The sequence below is a fragment of the Nematolebias whitei genome, chromosome 6 (genome assembly GCF_014905685.2).
Source record: "Nematolebias whitei isolate Nwh7 chromosome 6, NemWhi1, whole genome shotgun sequence".
Lineage (NCBI taxonomy): Eukaryota > Metazoa > Chordata > Actinopteri > Cyprinodontiformes > Rivulidae > Nematolebias > Nematolebias whitei.
In genome coordinates, this window is record NC_056503.1 from 32111736 (window position 1) to 32133102 (window position 21367).

The window sequence follows — 21367 nt, forward strand, 5'->3', positions numbered from 1 at the left end:
CAATTTCCTCCACCTACCCCCCACCACCTCCCCGCCCCGTCACAGTTGCACCCCAGCAGCTATCTGCACATATGATCATATTAACTGGAGGGATTGTGGGTATTGTGTGTTCATGGGGTGGGGGGTGGGGGGGATAATCTTACAAGAATTGGTTCCAGGACCTCCCCTGACAAGAGCATTGACTTTTGATCACATACTTACATGTAGAAAAAGTATTTTAGCAAGTTTGTTAGTTAGCGAACGACACGTTAACAGTAAATTTGATTCAATATTGAAAACCTGTCTGACTTTTAGAGATGCCAAATGTGTTTATTTGGCCGTGCCGCTGCGATGAGGCAGGTTTTTCTTCCTCAGATGGATGAGAAAGGAGGGAAGTCTGTTGGAGGGATTATCTTTTAGCAGGCTTTATTATATACCACTCAAAAGTACCTTTGAGCTTTTCCATTTCATCTTCCGCTCTCATTCCCATTCGAGAGTTTGCTCTTCTGCCCTTGTTTTTTTTCTTGCTGCTGCTGTGTTCTTTATCTTCTACCCTCATTGCTGCTTTTCACTTATCTGACTTCCTACGTCCTTTAGATCTCCTGTTCCTCAGAGTAAAGTGATGAAACAGAACCACATCCCCATATGTGCTCCTCTGGACCTCAACCAGCAGTGTGAAAACATGACTGATGTCTCTGTTACGTCCCTAGCTGGACTCAAATATGGGTCAGAGGGTGTCCTTTGACCTGCTAGAAGCTGTGGGATAACACGACTACTCCAGCACCCGGTCTTATCTGCCTGATGGATGACTTTCTGTTTTCTGTGGTTTTTCGTTTCTGTCTCTTGTTTTATCTGTCTGTCCTCCTGCCTCTTGGTAATATCTTTCCATTAAGCTGTCTGTCTACCTATCTGCAGCTCCACACATCTGTTTGTGCAGGTAAAAAAAATGTTTCTAGTAAAAAAAATAAAAGTCATATGCGTCTCGTGGTTGCTCGTGGTTGTTCTTGTTTAGTGAAACTATTTTCTGCCAAGAAGTATTGCACTCAATTTTTCACATAAAAAGTTTGAGAATTAGGGGAATATACTGTAGAATGGATAAGTGAAATTTTATATTTACACTGCATCAAAAAGAGCCAGTTGCGGTCAATTGGACATTTTGTATGGATGTGTTCTGGCGCAATGAAACAAATGAAACAGCCATACATACCAGAGTTAGTTATGGTGTTCCACAGGGTTCTGAGCTCGGATTAGTCCTGTTTTCATTCTGGCTGTATCCCTTCATCAATGTCATCATGAAACATGATGTACATTTTCATCATTATGCAGATGACATCCAATTGTATATGTTAATAAAAAGAAACAAACCCATTACTAAAGTAGCCTCATATAAATGTGTGTCAACCTGTTTTATATGTTCGTTTTTTGTTTGTTTGTTTGTTTTCTAACCATTTTAGGACTATTTCTAGTAATACATACCTTGTCAGGACCAGTATCTTTTTGCGTCCAAAGTCCTGTCTTGGGCAGCACTGTGGTGCATTTGATAGAGCTGCTGCCTCTCAGCGAGCAGGTTCAAATCCCGTTCCGGGGATCTTTCTGGGTGGAGTTTGCATGTTTTCTCTGCACATGCGTGGATTTTCTTCGGGTGCTCTGGTTTCCTCCCACAGATCAAAACATGTATGTTAGGGCGTTTGGTAACTCTAAATTGGCCTTAGGTATGAGTGAGAGAGTGAATGGTTTGTCTCTATGTGTCCCTGTGATGGACTTGCGATCTATCCAGGGTGTCCCCCACCTTTCGCACAATGATAGCCAGACATGGTCACAAGTGACCCACACAACCCGAAAAGGAAGAAGCGGGTAAAGATGTTGGATGGATGGATGGATGGATGGGTGGATGTCCGGTCCTAATATGGTTGGAACACCCTTTTAGGGTTAGGGGTTATGTTTAGGGATAAGGTGTAAATTGAGTTTAGGGTCAGGCTACAGAAATGAATGCAGTTTCCTTTCATTCTCGTCACAGTCAAGTCACCATTTTTTGTTTATTTTTGCAACATAGCTAAAATAATAATGATGACAAAATTATTCTGAAAAACGGTCTCTGTTTTTCTGTCTACTAAATTGGACTACATTCTATTACAGCGTCCAATTAGTTCCCTAAAAATGTACAGCTGGTTCAAAAACACTGCTGTCTGAGTTTTAACTGGTTCTGCAAGAAAAGATCATATCTTTGCCTTGTTAGCCTTCTTACACAGCCTTCCTGTGAATTGCATTCAAATGCACACTTATCACAAATAAAGCCCCTGGTGGCAAAGCTCCTTTCTACAATAAGCATCTCATTATTCCTTATCACAAGGTTTTAGATGTCTACACTCCCAGACCAAAGGTTTACTTGTTGTTCCCAGGAATTACAATTGAGAGGCAAAGCATGTTTGTACAGCATCTATAATCTCAATTCTTTAAACTTTATAAAGACCAAAAAACAAGCATTTGTTTTTAAAACCTCCACATTGGCAAAAGGTTGACGTGAGACATCATTCAACAATCAATCAACCAATCAATCATCAAATCAGAAGACAGTAGACCTTTGGGGAAGTGTCACTTGAGGAAACAGTATCTGAAACAACTTATGAACTAATGAGCCAACAACTAAACAACATACCAGCTGTAAATTTACCATGTTTAATAAAGTTTCCGAATAATAAACAAAACTAGTAAGTTCCTGGAGAAACTTTGACGGGGACTGCTACGTGGCGGCCATTTTAAAATTTTGATTTGACAGTATTATGTGTTGGGGTTCGCTCTCAGGTACCACCATACCAAATTTCAGCTTCAAATGGCAAAATATCAATGAGTTAGTCGTTTTTTTTCTTTTAAGCTATGGTGTCCATCTTGGACATTTGGGCCACATTAAAGTTGACGAAAGAGTAAGATATAAAGTTAAGAAACCCTTGTCAGGTGGATAATAGTAGGTGTTGCCTTGGCAGTCCCCAACTATAGTTGTACATACTAAGACCACTTTTTAAAATCTACATTCTGACATTCAACTCTTTTCATCCATAAATAACCTTCATTTTTATTTTAAAGACTGTTCTGCTGCCTTTTTTTTTATCACATGCTGCCGAAGCCAAGTTGTCTTTTGGAGTTAGCTCAGTTCAAGATGGCTGCCGCACCAAAACAGTCTTAGCAAACATGTGCCATGTAGCACTACGATACAGCACGATGGGACGCACTGTTTTTAGTTTGGAAACAAATCGTTTGTTTTATCCGTACTACAGGTAACTCACGTGAAACAGTGAAAGATAACTGTCCTAAAGTGTGGTCACGTCTCTTATGTTGTCATACGTTATTTCTTCCTTTAAAAGTGTTCTGTTTAGAGAAAGATGTGTGGTCTCACAGCTTTCGTCGCAGTTTAAATACTAAATGGTCCCACTGTGCTCTATTTGAGACATATTGGTTTAATGTAAAAAAAAAAAAAATTAATAAAAAGCTTCATTCACTCTCCTCCAAAAAGCCGCTGTGGTCAGAGTGGTTGTGTGATTTAAGTGAGAGTTTTTGGCCGGACAAAAGTGTGTGTGTCCATGCAAGTGTGTGTTTTGTGCCTGCTGCTTTTCTTGCCAGCAATAGCTGACCGCTCATGGCAGGGGCGGACGCACAGCAGGCTCCTGGGACATGGCTAGTCCTGGAAGGCTGCCTGTGTTGTATACACACAGACACACATACAGACTTGGCACACGCTCATCTGTTTATCCTGATGACAACATTACTTAAGATGCTCCAAGATGTTTCAGTGTATAATTTTTTTGTCCAGCTCCCACACGCAGGCAGATATTTAGTGGTGGTTAAAATGGCCGTCCCCAGCTGTGTGCGTCACGGTTCGTCTTGTGGTTGAGGTCGCCTCCACGGACCCCGTCTGCAAGTGTGCAAACCTCTGAGGAAATAGAGGGATTTCTTTGATTTACCTCCAGCACTAATGCAGAAAACGTATCTGCGTCGACAGACTGTACCCGGAGTCAGACTTGGAACGCTTTCCAAAACATCCTGTCCTGTCTTGTCCTGTAAATCACACATTAATGGATGGGATGATTTGTTCATCTGGGTTGTTTTTGTAGTTTCCTGGTGGAAAAGAGTCACTACTTCAATTCCTTTGATGTTTAAATTAAGCTTTATCTTTTCAAAAAGGTGTGTTTTTTCTAATGAGAGAACCGGCTTTTCTGCCTAAGTTTTCACAACAGCTGTGCTAATTGTCTTTCCATAGATGAATCATGCAGTTTGGATATTTTTTATATAGCACTGCACATAATGTAGGTGTTACTTTATCTTAGACAAATATGAATTTAAAACAAAAAAAATGTGAACAAAATCTCCTGGCATTGTTTCCCCTTAAAAATTACAGTCGTATCAGACAAGTTTTAACATGTGAACATCTAAAAAATTACAAAGACAAACAAATTCCTCTATCGCACTGGAGCATTACACTTCTTTTTTTTTTCTATTTGTTTGGTTTCCCACCAAATGCAATATAATTATGAGTCTTTCCCATAAAGCTCCGTACATCCAAGAAAAATAACCCTGTCTGATGCTGCAGTGGTGTAATTATGGGTCCAAACAGACTCTATGGTTGTGGTGTTGTTCTGAACATCTCAGGCGCAGCAGAAGTTTGGTATTTTACCCAAACATGACTAAACTCCAACTGTACGAACTGAAGTCCACCTTCTTTAGAAACAAATGAGCGGCTGTTCTGCTCTGATTCACATTCATGGTGGATACCTCCTTGTATGTTTAACACAAAACAATATATTGAGATTTCAGTTCTTGCCCAAGTTGAATACAATGAGGAGATGAGTAAGGTTAGCTAATTAGCTGTGAAGAGAGAAGCTAACGGGCAAAGGCAGAGACCACAAATCACAAACACTAAAAGTGGTTTTGCATTTTGAATAAGTTAGCCTTTAATTTAGCTTTTAATTTTTTTTTTTGAAATTAGAAAGAAAATGGAAGGAAATCCAAACAAAGCTGAGTTTGTCGCCAGCTGTTAAAAGTTTAGTGATAGAAGCTTGTTCTCAAACACGTTTTATGCTAACATCATGCGAACATGCTAACATTGACAAAATGAGCATGTGGATGTTAGCATAGCTTATTGTTCAAGGGCAGTTCCTATTATTTTAAATATTGTCTAAAATACTTTTTGTTGTACTGTATTATTTTTCAGAGTTTTTAATTATCAAGTCAAAAATAGTTTTACGCAAAGACAAACTTATGAACACTAAGGTGCTAATACTTTTCTTATTCTTTAGTCTTCTGTTTTTATTTGTTCGATTGTTTTATGTTGCTTTTTTATTATCAACGTTCTATTGTTAGTCTGTTTAAAGTAGAAATTTAGACTTTTATTTGGACAGTAAAAGTTTAAAAGCCTGCAGTTTAGCTATAAGTTTGAGGTAGCATGTGGCTAATTAGCATTAGGCTAATTTGCTCAAAGGTACTTTTGAAAAGCTTTGTGCAAACCTGGTTTACATGCTTGATGTGTTACAATGTTTTTAGCTGTTTTTCTTTTCTAAATTCAAAACATTAAAATATTTTATTGGCTAATAATTATGTAAACAAATGCAAAATTAATTTGTGTCAACCAATAACTTGCGCTTCAGGTACCTCATATATATTTCTGCTGTATATTTCTTTATGTTTTTGCCTAGTTGACTTCAGCCTGCCACCATTTTATATATTTGAACATATACTAGTTTCAAATTACTCATAAAGTAAAATTACATACTCATGTAAATGCAAGCTTAGATGTTTGCCTGAAGTTTATCTAAGGAGTAAAAGTTTACAGTCAAAAAATAAAATGTGCTTTTTGGTCGGGTGCTTTCTTAATCACCAAGCTAGCAAAATATATATTGTTGCTAACCGGTGAAGATTTCACAGATTTCTGTGCGTACTACTTTAAAATAAATGTGCATTTCAGTGCATGGAGTAAAATTACGGAAACAGTTTGGATGAGGAGTTGAAAAAATGCTCTACTATAAATCAATTTAAAACACTTTATAAGAAAAGAATGATCAACTCACACTTTTGAGTCGTTAATGGGGAGAGTGATGGGTTGTTTGCAACTTTTACAGTAGTCCCTCGTTTATTGCGAGGGATCCGTACCCTGAAGCCCCGTAATAAGTAAAAAACCATGAAGTAGGAATAGTAGTACAAGCAGTAAGTAGTAGTTTATTTTACTACATATATATAAACCCTTCCCACATTCTTGCAATATTCAAAACAATGTTTCTAAACTCTAAACGTTCTAAAAGAGCACATAATGTCATGATTTTAGCTCTCTGCTGCTGCTCTCAGCCACCTGCAAGCAGTCTCGGCCACGCCCACTTTTCCGCTCTACACGGAGAACAGCTGATCAGCTGCAGCAGGAAGCTTATCCTGCAGTGTGGGCTGCACAAAGATGCAGCAGGTGCTAAATAATTTAAAATAATTTATTTTAAATTAAAAATCCATGCCCATCGTGTGGCTCATTCATCAATCAGCCAATTGTGTGTCATGTCCAATCTTATTTTGAAAAACTGTGATAGAGGGAGTCCGCGATAAACGAACCGCGAACTGTATTGTTAAATGTATACAGCTATGAAATATTTGTAATTATTGAGAAAGGGTGCAGGTCTATACAAGATTTTCTTCTTCCTGATCTATCTTCACTCGTGTAAAGTAAGTGTTGTAAGAGAATGTGTTTGTAAATCGATGACAAATTTGTTGAATCGAGTGACTAAATCGATTGATTTCCACAATCAGAAAACGGTGATCAGGCGAGTCTAGTAAAAATAATAGTTTAAAAACGTAAGAGCTTCAAATTGGCCTGTAAAATAAATAGTTTTATGTTTCATCATGCAAAGTTTCTCAAGTAATCTATGGAAATGAGCCTTTTGTTGGGCAGTTGCCAACGTGTCAAAATGCCAAATTAGTCTTAAGCTGTATACAATAAATTAAGCAAAAGGTTTTGGGCCACCTGAAATCCTGATGTGATAATGGCTGCACAGTTGTTACAGTTTCTGCAGAGCTGAACACAAACGTGTTAACAGCATTTCATGGCAATCTAGCAGCTGTTTGACCACACGTTTTTTTTTTCAAAGCCACACATGTTTGCCTGATGGTGCAAGCAGAAAAGTCTCAAACCAAAGTTCTCACAGTGCATCATCTGGAAAGCATCAACATCTGTATTAAAGTATTTGTCAATCTGTTCAAACGAGATTCTGGTCCCAGCAGCTTATCGCGGGCCGAAATGCTCCGCTGGTTTGACTAAAGCCTAAATGTCAACACGCCATCGCAAAGTAACCTTTGGAATGCGTCGCAGATTTATGTGAGTGTCAGAGGGTGGAGACTTCCTCTGGGCTGACGGTGATTAGACGTGGAGGAGACGGATGTATATCATCATTTCGCACGTCGTGGAGGCCGTGATTGCCCGTAGTCTTGTGAACGTTTGCGTCTTCGTCGACCTCTGGTTCACAAAGGGAACCTCGGTGCCCTCAGTCACAACAAACCCCACAGTGTGGGGTCATTTCGCCACCGGTGTTTGAAAATTGTTTGCACATTTCGTTTGATGAAGTTGGCAGAATGTGTTTTAGGCTGAACCATTGATTTGTTGTTTGTTGACACACTCCAGGATGAGATTAAACATGCTGAAATGCAGCGTTGAGAAACCGAGCCCACATTGGACTCCAGATGGTTGTGGATGCACAGATGTGGCACAAGCAGCCACCATGTCCTATTTCAGTGACACTGAAACCCCAAGAAATGGCTGATAATAGGACTCTGCTCGTCGCGGTCTGAGGTGACGCTTCAGACAGACCGGAGCTGTTTGGGTCTTTTTTTTTCTTGTTGCTTTAGTTATTTATGAGTGCCAGTTGTTCCTCGATCTGGGCATCCCTGCTATGACCACAGTGTGGGTGGGTTCCATTTGTGGGACTGACAGCTGACATTCCACACTTCATATGAGCCATATACCATCAGGATGGTTAGATTTAGAAGTGTAAGGGGTTCTTTTAAATAAAAAAATAAAAAAGGCTTCTCTGCTTTTTCAATCACAGCTAAAAGAGTCAAAATACTGTAAACGCAGAAGTGTTTATGGTTTAGCAGTGGGTAATGTGTTTCTGGGAAATGACCAAGAAGTCCAAAACATACAGAAGATGACATGAAAAGTTTGTAGAAGACAACTGTATTTTAAAGGAGTCTGCAATCCTGTCCTTTTGATGTATTATTAAAAGTTTTTTTTTTTTTGTTTAGTTTTAATTGTTTTGTCTACAAAAGTCCAAATCCAACAGTGTCGATCCATCTTCGACAATTATTGATGCATCACAATCTCTGACTTTAGACAAAACTTTAACGGTACTAAAAAAAGTGCAACTCCAGTTCTGAAAAAATAATATTCAGGATTTCCTTTTAGGTAAATTTTGTTGTTGCTTTAGGTATGTCCAGACTGAGGCTCATAAATACGGACAAAGTTTAAAATGTCACTATTTTTAGACAGTTCTTCTCAGACTGGTGAACCCCTGCCCATCTTTACTTCTAAGAGATTCAGCTGCTCTAAAACGCCTCTTATTTTGCCACTTTTCTTTCGTATTTGTTGTTATTTAACCTAATTACCATAATTTCAAGACTATTGAGTGCACCTGAATATAAGCCACGCCCACATCAACAAAAAAAGTACATATATAGGCCACAATTGTCTACAAGCCACAGGTGTCCATGTTGTAACATGAGATATTTACATGAAAAGATTTTTAACTTTTAAGTAAATACGTGCCATGCCCCCAGGGAGGGGGTGTACAACAAGGAGGAGAGAACAAGGAGGGGGTGGGGGGACTAAATTTCTCTTGTTCCACTGTGACCTTTTTGGTAATTTCATTGGGCAGTTTTACTATATTTATAAACTGAATTGAATTTAATCTATTCTACCTTTATTTATACAGGTAGTCCCATTGAGTCATGAGGACCCACCCCGCAAGAGAGACTTGTATTGGGCCGTTCTGTGAGCGCCTGGGTGTGAGGAGGCTAAATGTTTTGGCCTTAAGTTTCTGTTCAGTGCCATGAGATGACTTCTGTTGTGACTTGGCGCTATATAAATAAACTGAATTGAATTCATTAAGCTTGTTAGTCCGTAAAAAAATCCATAAATTAGCCGCAACATTGCATAAGCTGCAAGGTTCAAAGCGTGTGGAAGAAGTAGCTGTTTATAGTCTGGAAATTACGGTAACAGCAAAATGCTGCTGCAGCTGTTTCTTAATCATATCACTAACTTTAACAGCCTTTTGTTGCCCCAGTCTCAACTTTTTTTTGAGATGTGTTGCTACTAAATGTTTCAAAATTACCTTATGTATAATTTAAAAAAGTGGTGCAAGTATTTAGTTTCTACATTTGATGTGTTTTCTATGTTCCATTGAGAATAAAATATGCTTCATGAGATTAGCAAATAATTACGTTCTGTTTTTATTTACAATTTACACAACATCCCAACTTGTTTGGAATTTTGTTGTGTTCATCGTTGTACACATCCAGTAATGCTCAATCGTTTCGCCCTCTATCCGGAGGGCTTCATCAGTCTGAGAAGTCCCAAGTAAACTGCTTTTCCCACTAAGCAGTACACTCCTTTAGTGGACCAACCAGTTTGCTGGTGATAAGATAGTTTCTGGGGGCTGTCCTGATGACCTGCTTGACCATTATTGGATTTTGTACCTGGATGATTGAGCATGAACTTTGGTGTCTTGAACCACTTTGGATGTGGCTGCCTGCCTGGGAGGAGTTGACGGGGGAAAGGACAGCCCCCAGAAACCATCTTACCACCAGCAAACTGGTTGGTCCACTGAAGGAGTGTACTGCTAAGTGGAAAAAAACAGTTTACTTGGGCCTCCTCAGACTGATGAAGCCCTCCGGATAGAGGGTGAAACGTCTTTCCACAAAAAAGAAACAGTCCAGATGACCTGATTGATCATTATTAGATTTTGTACCTGGATGATTGAGCATGAACTTTGATGTTGTACACATCGTTTATGTTGCTAAAAGGATACTTCAGATTTATATTTTCTGAAGTGGTATTTTATTAAATAGTTATAAACATTGAATGTCTTACCTGTAGTAGATAGCTCTTTGGACACCCTCAGTTTTAAGACAGTGTTTAACTCTGGACAGATTGACGAGCTGCTAGTCCAAACGCAGCCAAGACCACAATGGACCGCTGTCGCCTTAAAACAACTCCTGCCTCGACAGCTTTGCAGCAGTTCCTGCAAACTTTATTCCATAAGCCTTTACGCTGCAGTCAGGTTCACATGGTGTAGTTATTCTGGCAGAAAAATGATCAAATGTACTCAGAAAGTGGCTGCGCTGGAAGAACTACCAGCTAGCCTGCAGACAGCTGCAGGATTCTGGAACAGGATTCATTTAGAGCTCTTTTATTAGTCTGGTGCAAGTTTTGTGTCCTTTAAATGACAGTCAGGTCCAGTTTGGGACATGTCAAAGATCACACTGAGCAGGTAAAAGCTAAAAACTCAGACATTTGCTTTGGACAGGTGGTGAAGACCAGTAAGTCTGAAGAGTGTGTGTGTATCTAAACTTCAATGTCTGCTAATATTGCCTTGGCTCCTGTAGTTCAGGGGTCTGCAGTCTGTGGCTCTTTGAAGCTTTGATGAAAACTAATATGAAACAGAATTTTAATTTTTTTTTTTTTTTTTTATAAACTAACAACAAAAAAAGAGCTACTTTTAGCAAGTTTGTAATTGTTTATAAGCCAAAAATATTTGAACAGTAGTACAGGAATAAACACGTTAAAGGTATTTTTTATTTGAAAATCCAATTACTTATCCACAAACTGGTCTACATTTTTTTGTACTTCACGTTTTATTACTTCAATGTGAGATACCAAATAATCGTTTCCACAAATAAAAAGAAGACTCATACAGGCCTGCATAGTTCAGAGTTTAAGTTTTTTATCAAATATGGTAAAGTTTTACATGAACATAGTCTTTTCTTTTGTCTTAAGATGTAAAAAAGAATCATTAAATGTTAACAATCATTGGATAGTTTTAGTTTTATAATGTCACCCCTGCTAGCCTTCCACAGGTCGCAGTCGTAGCGGCTCAACTCTGGAAATGTCTCTATTGATTTGTGCTCTAGTTCATGAAGCTTGTCATCATCGGAAAAGTTTATCATGTGTCTAAATTTATAAATTTATGGTTCACTTGATCCCAAAGCAGCTAAAAGAGTGGTTTTCTCGCTCCAGCGCGCTCGTCAGATCGCCTTGATGATTAATCAACTTTACAAACCTTAAAATCTGTTTGTTTGTTTAAAGTTGATGCAATTTCCTGAAACATTTAAGAATCTTGAAGGTCTAAAAAATATATAAGCAAACCGTTGTAAAGGCTGATCCGAGCGTTGGGGCACGAGCTGAAAAAAAATCTATTGGCTCAAAATGACTGAATAAAACATTAGACATGGACGAGGACTTCTTTGATTCGCTTGTCTTTATACGGGCTAAAATGTTTTATTTTAAGGATGATTGTTTTGTGAGTGAACGATATGACTCTTTATGACCTCAGGTTGGTCAGGTGTTCTTGTGGTTCTTGGCTTTGCTCTAGCTTCTCTTGTGCTGCCAGATAGAGATTTACTGCTCGTGGTGCCAGAATAAGGAAAGATAACCAGGAATGAAGAGGAAAAGGCTGAAACAGCTGGAGGACAAAGCACCAGGAATGTCTTCTGTTACACAACTTAAACTGGCTTGTTTCTTTGTTGTTACAGAATGTCTGAACTGCACCAGCTTCAGCGACATGAACGGAAGATTAAACGCCCTCGAATCGAAGGTAAGTTTTCACGACTCGATTGAAGAAGAACTTGCACCCGAATGCTCCTGACACCTGCTTGTCTTTGTCGCAGATCAAACTGTTGGAGAACGGGCGCTCATCTGTGCCAGGGGGTCACAAACGACCGGAGGGCTCGACAGAAAACGAGGTGGACACACCTCGACCCACTCGGACCCCGTACCCGCCTGCAGGTGTCGACGCGTCACGGAAAATACATTTATCGCAGATTGAATGGAAATGTTGACGAGCAGCAGTTGTTGTTTTTTCTGCTCTATTCGCCTTCAAACATTCAGATTCTGCTAAAACTCAGACAATATGTTAAAAACACTGATGTCTATGTTAAAAACATACACTTTTAACAAGGTTTAAGATTAATACAGTTAATGATGTCGTCTCATTATTTTCCCCCGTCACGGAGCAAAAATGGGACTTGGACATACGCCCTCCGTCTCTCCGTCTGTCCATATTGTGAGCTGGATAACTTGAAAAATAAGTGCTGACTTCCATTTTAGTGTGGCTGCATTTATTTATTCAACCTTTATTTATACAGGTTAGTCTCACTGAGTCTAGAGAACTCATTGTCAAGAGACCTGTTTTAGACAAACCACAGATAAAGTACAGACAACTATAATTCATCAAAAAGCAATTAAAATCAAATAAAATAAGTTAGTGTATAAACACAGTCAAATCAAGATGCCGTATAAAACAAGGTAAAATACTAAAAACGAACATATTTGCTTTGATATTTCTATTGACTTTATCAAATGTTTAAAATCTCTTAAAGAGATCAAATTGGACAGCTTCAGATCTTGTTGGAAGGTGTTCCAGGTCACAGGAGTGGAATAAGAAAAGGCCTTTTTGCTGAGTTCAGTCCACAATGAGGGGACACTGCACGTAATGAATCCCTAAGAGCGCACGCCGTAACTGCACTGACGAAGGGACATGTGGGAGGAAATATAAGAAGGCAGCCGACCAAGGAGTGATTTATAGATGAAAAAGAGTCAGTGAGAGTCTGTGTGAAGTTAATGATGACCAAATGACCTAAGAGTACAGGGTGCAGTGATGGGTACAGTAGTTACAACCAGTTATGAACCTTAGTGCTCCATGATAGACAGCATCCAACATGCATCAGCAACAGCATCCAACTGCAAGGAGCTGGCAGGGGCATTATGGTGACATAAATAATGTCACTATAATATGGCTGTAGGAAAGTAGCAGCTACAAGGCGTTTCCTGGCATTCAGAGTTAAACAAGATGTACATGTATTTCTGAAAATGAAACCCAGTTTCAATTTCAGTTTCTTTATCAAGCTTTCAACATGTGGTTTAAAAGAGAGATGTGCATCAATTAAAGTTCCTAAGTATTTGTAAGAATCCACAAACTCAATAGGAACACCAAACATGGATGAGATGGGGAAGAGCTGCTGGCACCAGCTTTCTGTTTGAAAACAGCATCCCTTTGGTTTGATCAGCATTTAGTACCAGTTTGAGACGGAACAAGTCTGACTGGATGATGTCAAATGCAGACTGTAGCAGCTGGAAAACCTTGGCAACTGTGGATGGAACAGTTTTATCCACAACCAGGAGAAATGGCTACTGTAGATTATTCTTTGGCCACACCAGTCAGTTTAGGAAACTCCTAGACAGCATAGTTCCCTCGGCGACGGCCATCTTAGATTTTGACGTGGGAAAGGAACCTTTCTTATGGCTAAATTGTTGGTTATGGTACTGCGTCTAGCTATTTAACGGTCACTAATGGTGTGCCACAAGGCTCAGTTTTAGGACCCACTCTTTTGACAATTTATATAAATAATGTAGGTCAAAACATTCCTGATGCCTCCTTGCATCTCTATGCTGATGACATTGTTGTTTACTGCTAACACTCACCAGGATCCAACGTTCAGTGCTGACCCGGACAAGAACAGAAAAAACTACCTCTGTTCTTTTACACAGTGTAACTCCTTCCTACTTGAATACCTTACACCAAAAACATTAAGGTTTACCTGCATTCCCAATTTAACTCTAGTCCAGAAAAACACTTATCTTGAACAGTACAAACATTCACTATTCAAACCCCTCAGCAGCAGGGGACATCGGCACACTGCTTGTAATTTGCCCATTTGAGTTCTCGTTTCGTAATTCTATACAGTAGAGAGGGACGAATTGTTCCACAAAATAACATCAATAAATCAAGATTAAAGTTTGATTCCGGTTGTTTTATTTAGTAGTACCAGGACCCAAGGGGCCCCCAGGACCAATCGGACCTCCCGGGCTTCAAGGTCCTCCTGGAAGAACCGGACTTCCAGGACCTGCTGGTAAAAAAAAAAAAAGAGATTTCCCAAGTTTAGTTTTATCTTTTAAAGATTATCATATTGGGTAGTTTTTTTTATTTATTTATTATACACATCTTGACTGAGTTTGTTTTTCTTTGTTACGTTCAGGACTAAAGGGGGACAGAGGTCTACCAGGAGAGGTCGGTCTTCCCGGTCCTCCTGGTCCACCAGGTCCCGCAGTGCTGGATTCGTCTCCTGTTCGAGTCCGAGGTGACGTTTTTCATCTGGGCCATCAAGGTGAGCTGTGTGGTCTGACAGGTCTGAGCCTGAAGAGGTTTAAAGAAACCCCAAATAAAACTTGCTGTAAAACCATTCAGGGTCCAAAGCCAAAACCACATGTCCATGTCACAGCCCATTCTGAGAACGCACACGTCCTTCACATATCTCATGCCTGGTGCTTTTTACTACAACTTTACTTGTCCTGCTCTGACTCAGACCGACGGAGACTGAGACTTCCTACAGCTTTTAACGAAGTACGTAAACACGTAATAAAGAGATTTTTTTTCCCCTGAACACGGCTGGCAGAGATTTTCTGTAATCATTCCCGTGTGTTTTTGTTGCTACTGAGGCATTGTGTACAGCAAATTGGAAAAAAAATACCTACAGCAACAAAGCCAAACACACACACCTATGAATCAGTGCTGCAGAGCATTTTAAATATATTGTTACCAAATGGATGTGCACAATATCAGTATCGCAAAAACTGCTTAGAGGCAGTAAATCCAATGGATTCTTGCTGCTTTTGATGCTCAGACCTGGTTTTGTCGAGAGAAAGCAAGAATGTACAGCGTGCCCATTTGCTGTGTGTGATTCAATCTGTCTGTTAGCAGAATATCTCATGAACTGCTGGAAAATTTAATGAAATTCTCAGGAATTAGTCACTGGATGTACGTCTACAACTGATTACTCTTTGGAGTCAGTCCAGTTTAAAATGGTTGCACAGCTAATCAAAATTAACCAACACAAAAATGACTCGGTCATTTCTTTTTCTTTTTTTTTTTACAGATATTGAGCTAAAGCTCTGTGTGGTAGTAGCTAAGGGTCATCCAGAACATTTTCTCAAAGCACTATAGCTCACACAAGATGTTTGTTTACAACTTTTGGCGTGTATGTCAGCAAGCGATCTGCATTTCACCAAGGAACGCTTGTTTTATTACATCTTATATTGATCTTGCACTATTTAACAGTTAAAGATCTGTCAGTGTTCGGAGCTTGTGTTGAGGATGACTTTCAGCTACTACTATATCAAATTTTAGCTCAATATCTGTAAATCTGACAGAGGTACGTCCATTTTTGTGTTTGGTAAGATGGATTAGCTGTGCCCGCCATATTGTATTGGGTTGAATGAATTCAGAAGTTAATCAGTTGTAGATGTTTGCACAATGATCATTTTTTGAGAAATTCATTAAAATCAGCCTACTGGTTCACAGGACATTTTGCTAACAGACAATAATATTATGGCAAATGCTAATGTAAATCCTAAGATTAGCTGCAGGTGCTTCAGAAAGACTTGATACAAGTGTGCAGTTTTCATCACTGCACTGAGTTTAACCCTTCTGCTAGCCTTGGGTCAAAATAACCCCTGAGGCCTCTGCCTGTTTACAGTGGTCATTTTGACCCAAGGACAGCAGGAGGGTTAAAGTTCAGGAGGTTTATGAAGCAACTAAGTTCAGTACATGAATGTTGCCACAGGGAGGCAGTCGGAGTCTGTCATATAGCTGCTCCCTGTGGCTCCTGCTGGCTCTGATTAGACTTTTGGCTGCGTCTCTCTCTCTCTCTCTGAGCCCGGGACTCTGTCTGCGGCTCTGGAGCTATGTACGTCTGGGTCTGTGGGACCATGTGAGCTGACGGGGGGAGACTGGCTGTAAATCAAGCCTAATTTGTTAGCTGTCAGCAGAACAATCTGCGTTGGGTTGGGATGGGGGGGGGGGGGGGGGGGGAGACCGACCACGGCCTCGAGCCAAAAGCAAGAGCTGGCTTTGAACGAAGAAGACAGTCTGCCACTCATGTGGAGTTTCTCGAGACTAGCATTAGAAAATTAGTTCCAGAGGGAGATCTGCTCCTTCAAGAACGCCCTTTCCCCCCTGCCTCCACATGGGAGCAGACGGATGGCGAGCATGTATTAAAGTGGTGAGGAAGTGTGAGGTGGTTTCAAAGTAAATTTATAAATGTGCTCAGACAGACCCTACATGCTGAGAACAAGGCAGGACTCTCACAGGGTCTGTTCCAACGTTTCATGTCCGAGCACTCCTTGTCATCACACTGTATCATATGGTATTGTATTGTATTGTATGATATTGTATTGTATGGTATCATACTGTATGGGCAGCATGGCGGCTTAGTGGTTAGCACTGTTGCCTCACAGCAAAAAGGTACTGGGTTCAATTCCTGGGGTGTTTCTGTGTGTAATTTGCATGTTCTCCTTTGTTTGCGTGGGTTCCCTTCAGGTACTCCAGTTTCCTCCTACATGATAAATGTACATGTTAGGTCAGCCTAACTCAGACCTCCCTTGTAAAAAGTCTCAGTGAGATTTGCCTGGTTAAGTAAAGGCAAATAGTAATAAATAATAGTGTATCAAATTGTATCGTATCATACGACATCACATCGTATCGTATTAGATCATATTGTATCATACCACACTGCATTACACTGTCCTCTATCGTATCAAACTGTATCTTATCATACTACATTGTATCACATCACTGTATGTATTATTGCATCATTTCATGTCATACTGTATTTCATCCTCTTGTATCATATCGTATCTTATTATATCATATTGTTTCCAATCATGCTGTATCATACTGCACCAAATTGCATCATAAGGCATCTTTTTGTATATCGGTAATATCATTTTTGCACCATAGAAAAAATGTCAGGGAAAGGGTATGAGAAAAACGATATTATGAATCGATGTGAAAAACTTGCGATTAATTTTTCTCTTCCTTTTCTTCCAAGTTGTGACTTTTTATTTATTTATAATGAGCTCATAAAATGGAATAAATCCTACTTTAATCTAGAATTAACTGCACAACTACTCCGTGTTGGTGCTTTGATCAAATAAACTGGAGTATGGCTTGATTAATGAAAGCATTTTTTTGGGAAAAGAAGGCATAATTTAATGTAATTTACATCAGGAAATTATGTATGATTTCATATTAGTTTAACTGTTTGACTCTATAGAAACATTATTGAAAGTTTCCACTTCGTTGACAGTGAAAATATTTGAGTAGCTGTATATCATCATTAGCTCTACAGCAATGAAACAATGCTTAAATGCTTACAGGTTAAAAAAAAAACACTAATGTTGATGTTGTGCTTTTCCCAGAGGAGGACCTGATCCGTCAAGTTCTTCCTGCTCCTCAGATCAGAGCTGGTCCTCCTGGTCCAGCTGGTCCTGTTGGTCCTTCAGGTATGAATATCTGACATTTCCTGCTTAAAGGTACAAAGAAAACACCACAGTAGGTTCTACGTCTAACATCTTTCATAAAACACACTCTATATTCACATATCACGTCCTGAGAGGTGTACAGTAATCCCTCACTTATCGCAGGGGTTACGTTCCAGACACCCCCGTGCTAGGTGAAAATCTACCAAGTAGGGATATTATATTTATTTTAGTATTTATATATATTTTAAGGCTTTATAAACCCTTCCCACACTCTTGTAATGTTTTTAAAAATGTTTTGAAGTCTCTAAAAGCTCTAAAACAGCACAGTAAAAGAGAACAGACAGACTGATGATATGGTTACTGAGCCAAACGCTGGGGCAGACTGGCCATTGGGAGCACCGGGACATTTCCCGGTGGCCTGGCCCGCTCAGTGATCGCCTAGGAGCTGGACCAAAGGCTCAGTTCGGGTCAAGCTTGATTATTTTCAGAATCAGAATAAGCTTTCTTATCATTGCACCGAGATACAATGAGAATATGTCCATACAGTCGTTCGAAAGATGGACGGAGTGCACGAAGTTGCTGCTATATAGCGTAGCCTTCTTTTTTCTTTTCAGAATACATTTTTTAGATAGAAAAAGGGATAAAGCCACGAGGAGAGGGCTAGTGGCATTACAAAAAAGATCTCTTCACACCTTGTCTTAACAGGACACAATTTTTTATTTCTTTTCTCCTGCTATTCTACGGTGGAACCAGACGTGTTTCCCCCCCACCAAGGATCAATTCGGCTGTTTTGGAGTTCCATCAGAAGAATATATACCAGCGAGACTATAAAGGCAGAAACAACAATTCACGAGTTCTGCCTGACCCAAACTGTGGCCTTGATGCCGGACTTATCTCAACTCCTCCTGGAATGTTTTGAAAACAACAAAGATGCTTTGACTGTTTCCTCACCCCTCCCTTCCCCAAGGCCGTGGACATGTGACAGAACCTCAACTGAGCTGAAGATGAACGTCACCTCTTAAATGGACAATGGCTGGGGGGGGGGGAGGGGGGGTGCTCTGGACTATGCTACGACTTTCCCTTAAAAATTCAATGTTTTCACCGCCTATATGTAAATGTATAACGTCTTTTTATGTTGCTTTGCTGTGGTAGGTTTTTTTGATGCCTCAAATTGTGCCCTGTCTAGGACACGGTGTGAGAGATCTTTTTTTTTATACCATCTCTTCTCATGTTTTCTTTCCTTTTCTCATCTAAGCAAAATATTATTCTGAATAAGAATAAGAAGGCCACGCTAATTATTTATAGCCACAGCTTCATGCACTCCGCCCATCTTCGGACGACTGTACGTACATATTCGCCTTGTATCTCGTTGCAATGCCAATAAAGTTTATTCTGATTCTAATTCTGATTAAGACATAAAAAAAAAAAAAACTGCCAGCAGCACATTTATGAACACGTTACATATGCATTTACGAAGAGGCGGTCCATGAAGCACTAACAGATAGTCCATTGTCCTGATAAGATGATGGGCAGCCGGCACAGTTCTGATAATAAAGCCTTCATGGGGGGGTTGCGATAGACGGAAGCTTTTCCTTAGTTTACACATTTCCCGGGAGAAATTGATAAGTCAGCCTGTTTCGAGGCCAGCCGGGGAGTCAGATTCAGATAAACCACAATTGTTGATTTAATCAGGCAGACTATTTTTATTGTCAAGATTGTGAGTCTTTAATGGTAGTTCCAAGGTCCGAAATGGCCAGATTAGGGTGCATTCTACTGGTCCGTGCTTACGAACCTCTCAAGGTTTTTCCATGCTGACAAGTCCCAAAGCTGCAGGTGGCCTGCGATTCAAATCACTCCAACTTACGGTTTTGCTCGTAAATCAGCTGATTTTGAGTCCTCAAAGCACAAACCAACCTTCACATAGACAGCAGCCTGACGAGGTCCAAATTAGCTGCGACCGTCTTCTTTGTATGTTGATAAACCAGGATCCAGACTATTCAAACAACAGGAAACCTGTTATCATAAATCCAATTATATGTAATTTCGGCGTCCTAGTTCGATAGCAAAGGTAGACACATCACCCCCAGAGATATGTCCAGCTGCATGCATCTCGTCCGAGCAGATGAAAGTTCTTCAGGACCCTGTCGCTTTGTCGAAAAGATTTTGTAATTTACGTCAAAAGTCCAATTGGTCAGATCCAAAGTACTAGTTTTCATTTTGGAAGATGTGTAAAAATAGGAGCTGCTCTGATACACAGACAGAGAGCAAAAAGCAGGAGAACAAGAAGCGGGGAGAAATGTGTGCCTCGTTAGAGAGCCAGTTAGAAAAATATAAAATAAACAATCCATGCCTCCACCTCACTGAAGCTCCCTAAGCAGTAGCGATGGGGAAAGACAGACCCTGCCCCTCCTTTCTTTTTCTGAGGCTGTCTGTCACAGCAGAGCAGAGAGACGCAACAGGTTGCGTGCCCGCCTGTTGTGCTCTACTGTGACACACAGCCTGAGAAAGAGAAAGGAAGGGGCCCCTCTGCGATCAGTGAGCGGGCCAGGCCACCGGAAAATGTCCCAGTACTCCAGATGGCCAGTCCGCCCCTCAGGTCGCCTTCCATCAATCAGCCAATAGTGTGTTGTGTACAATCTTATGTTGAAAACCTGTGAAAGAGTGAGTCTGTGAAAGTCAAACCGCAAAGTAATGAGGGACTACTGTATTAAACTTTATTTGAAATACTGCAGAACAAAAACATCAGCCTCCAACTCACAAATATGTCTTTATTTGTCTACATCTCAAATTTGTTTAGACCAGGGTTCCTTGAAGGACTGCATATTAACCACTGCCTTGCATGCTAAAGTTTTAAGATGTTATCGCTCACAGCGTTTAGGGTGAATCTAAGCTACAACCACACCCAACTTTATCTGTAAAATGGACAAAGTTATCTCCAATTTTTGCAGTTTTTTCCTCTTCACGGTCTCAAAATACTTGTTTTGTTTTTTTAATCAAAGGACTGATCTGCATTTTGGTCCAGTCTAAACATTTGTTATTTTGTGTTTTTGGTTTCTGAAGGCCCTCCAGGAGTAAGAGGACCTGTGGGAACACCGGGTCTGCCAGGACAGGATGTGAGTCTCACTCACTGATAATGATGTCATCTGTAAAAGACCAGTGCCACTAAAACTCACGCTTCTGTTTGTCTGACACTAGGGAACTGAAGGCCTCCCAGGAGGGTTGGGCAGTCCAGGTCCCAAAGGAGATCCAGGGGAAAGGGTAAAAATCATCCTCGTTATCGGATTATCAGGCCGGCTGAACAGATTTGACTCTCATTAGGTATCAAAATGCTTTCAGTTTAATCAAACCAGCCCTAGCTGTCATGCAGTCTTAAACACATTAAAGGAGAACAAGCTTTTCATCAAAGGCTCGATTCCAATTCGTGACTAATCCTTCTTTGTCTCATCCAGGACCAGGCCTCACTAATCAGGACAGTCTGGTCCCTTCTGTCCAGTTTTTGCGCCTGATCCTTTTCTGAGAGCATAATTTAAGATTGGCGAGCGGGTCAAGATTCAGATTAGAACGAGAAAAAATTAATGCAAGCTTTTAAAATGTATGTGTGTGAATTTAAAATGATTTCTCTTCCAGGGGCCCCCAGGTGCAGCGGGTGAGCAGGGTTTACCTGTAAGTATTATAGGATGAACGTGTTGCAGAACCCCCCACCCCCAAACACATTTAACAAGACTTTTTCCACCTGCAGGGAGCACCAGGACTGAAAGGAGAGCCAGGAGTGGGCCTGAGCGAGGTAAGGGACGTTACAAGCGTGCATGTTTTACCCTCCTGAGTTCGTTTTTT

The 21367-nt window shown here is 40.2% G+C and overlaps 1 protein-coding gene across 1 annotated transcript in view; it reads left to right on the forward strand.

The window, feature by feature from the left end:
* Nucleotides 1–21367, forward strand: part of LOC119410634 (collagen alpha-1(XXVI) chain) — a 33720-nt gene that overhangs the window by 9875 nt on the left and 2478 nt on the right. Inside the window, exons 4-12 of the mRNA XM_037677519.1 lie at nt 11749–11810; nt 11884–12001; nt 14038–14124; nt 14251–14379; nt 17471–17554; nt 20594–20646; nt 20729–20791; nt 21161–21196; nt 21273–21317. Of these exons, the coding sequence (XP_037533447.1) occupies nt 11749–11810; nt 11884–12001; nt 14038–14124; nt 14251–14379; nt 17471–17554; nt 20594–20646; nt 20729–20791; nt 21161–21196; nt 21273–21317 (677 nt within the window). The remainder of the gene's footprint in view (nt 1–11748; nt 11811–11883; nt 12002–14037; nt 14125–14250; nt 14380–17470; nt 17555–20593; nt 20647–20728; nt 20792–21160; nt 21197–21272; nt 21318–21367) is intronic.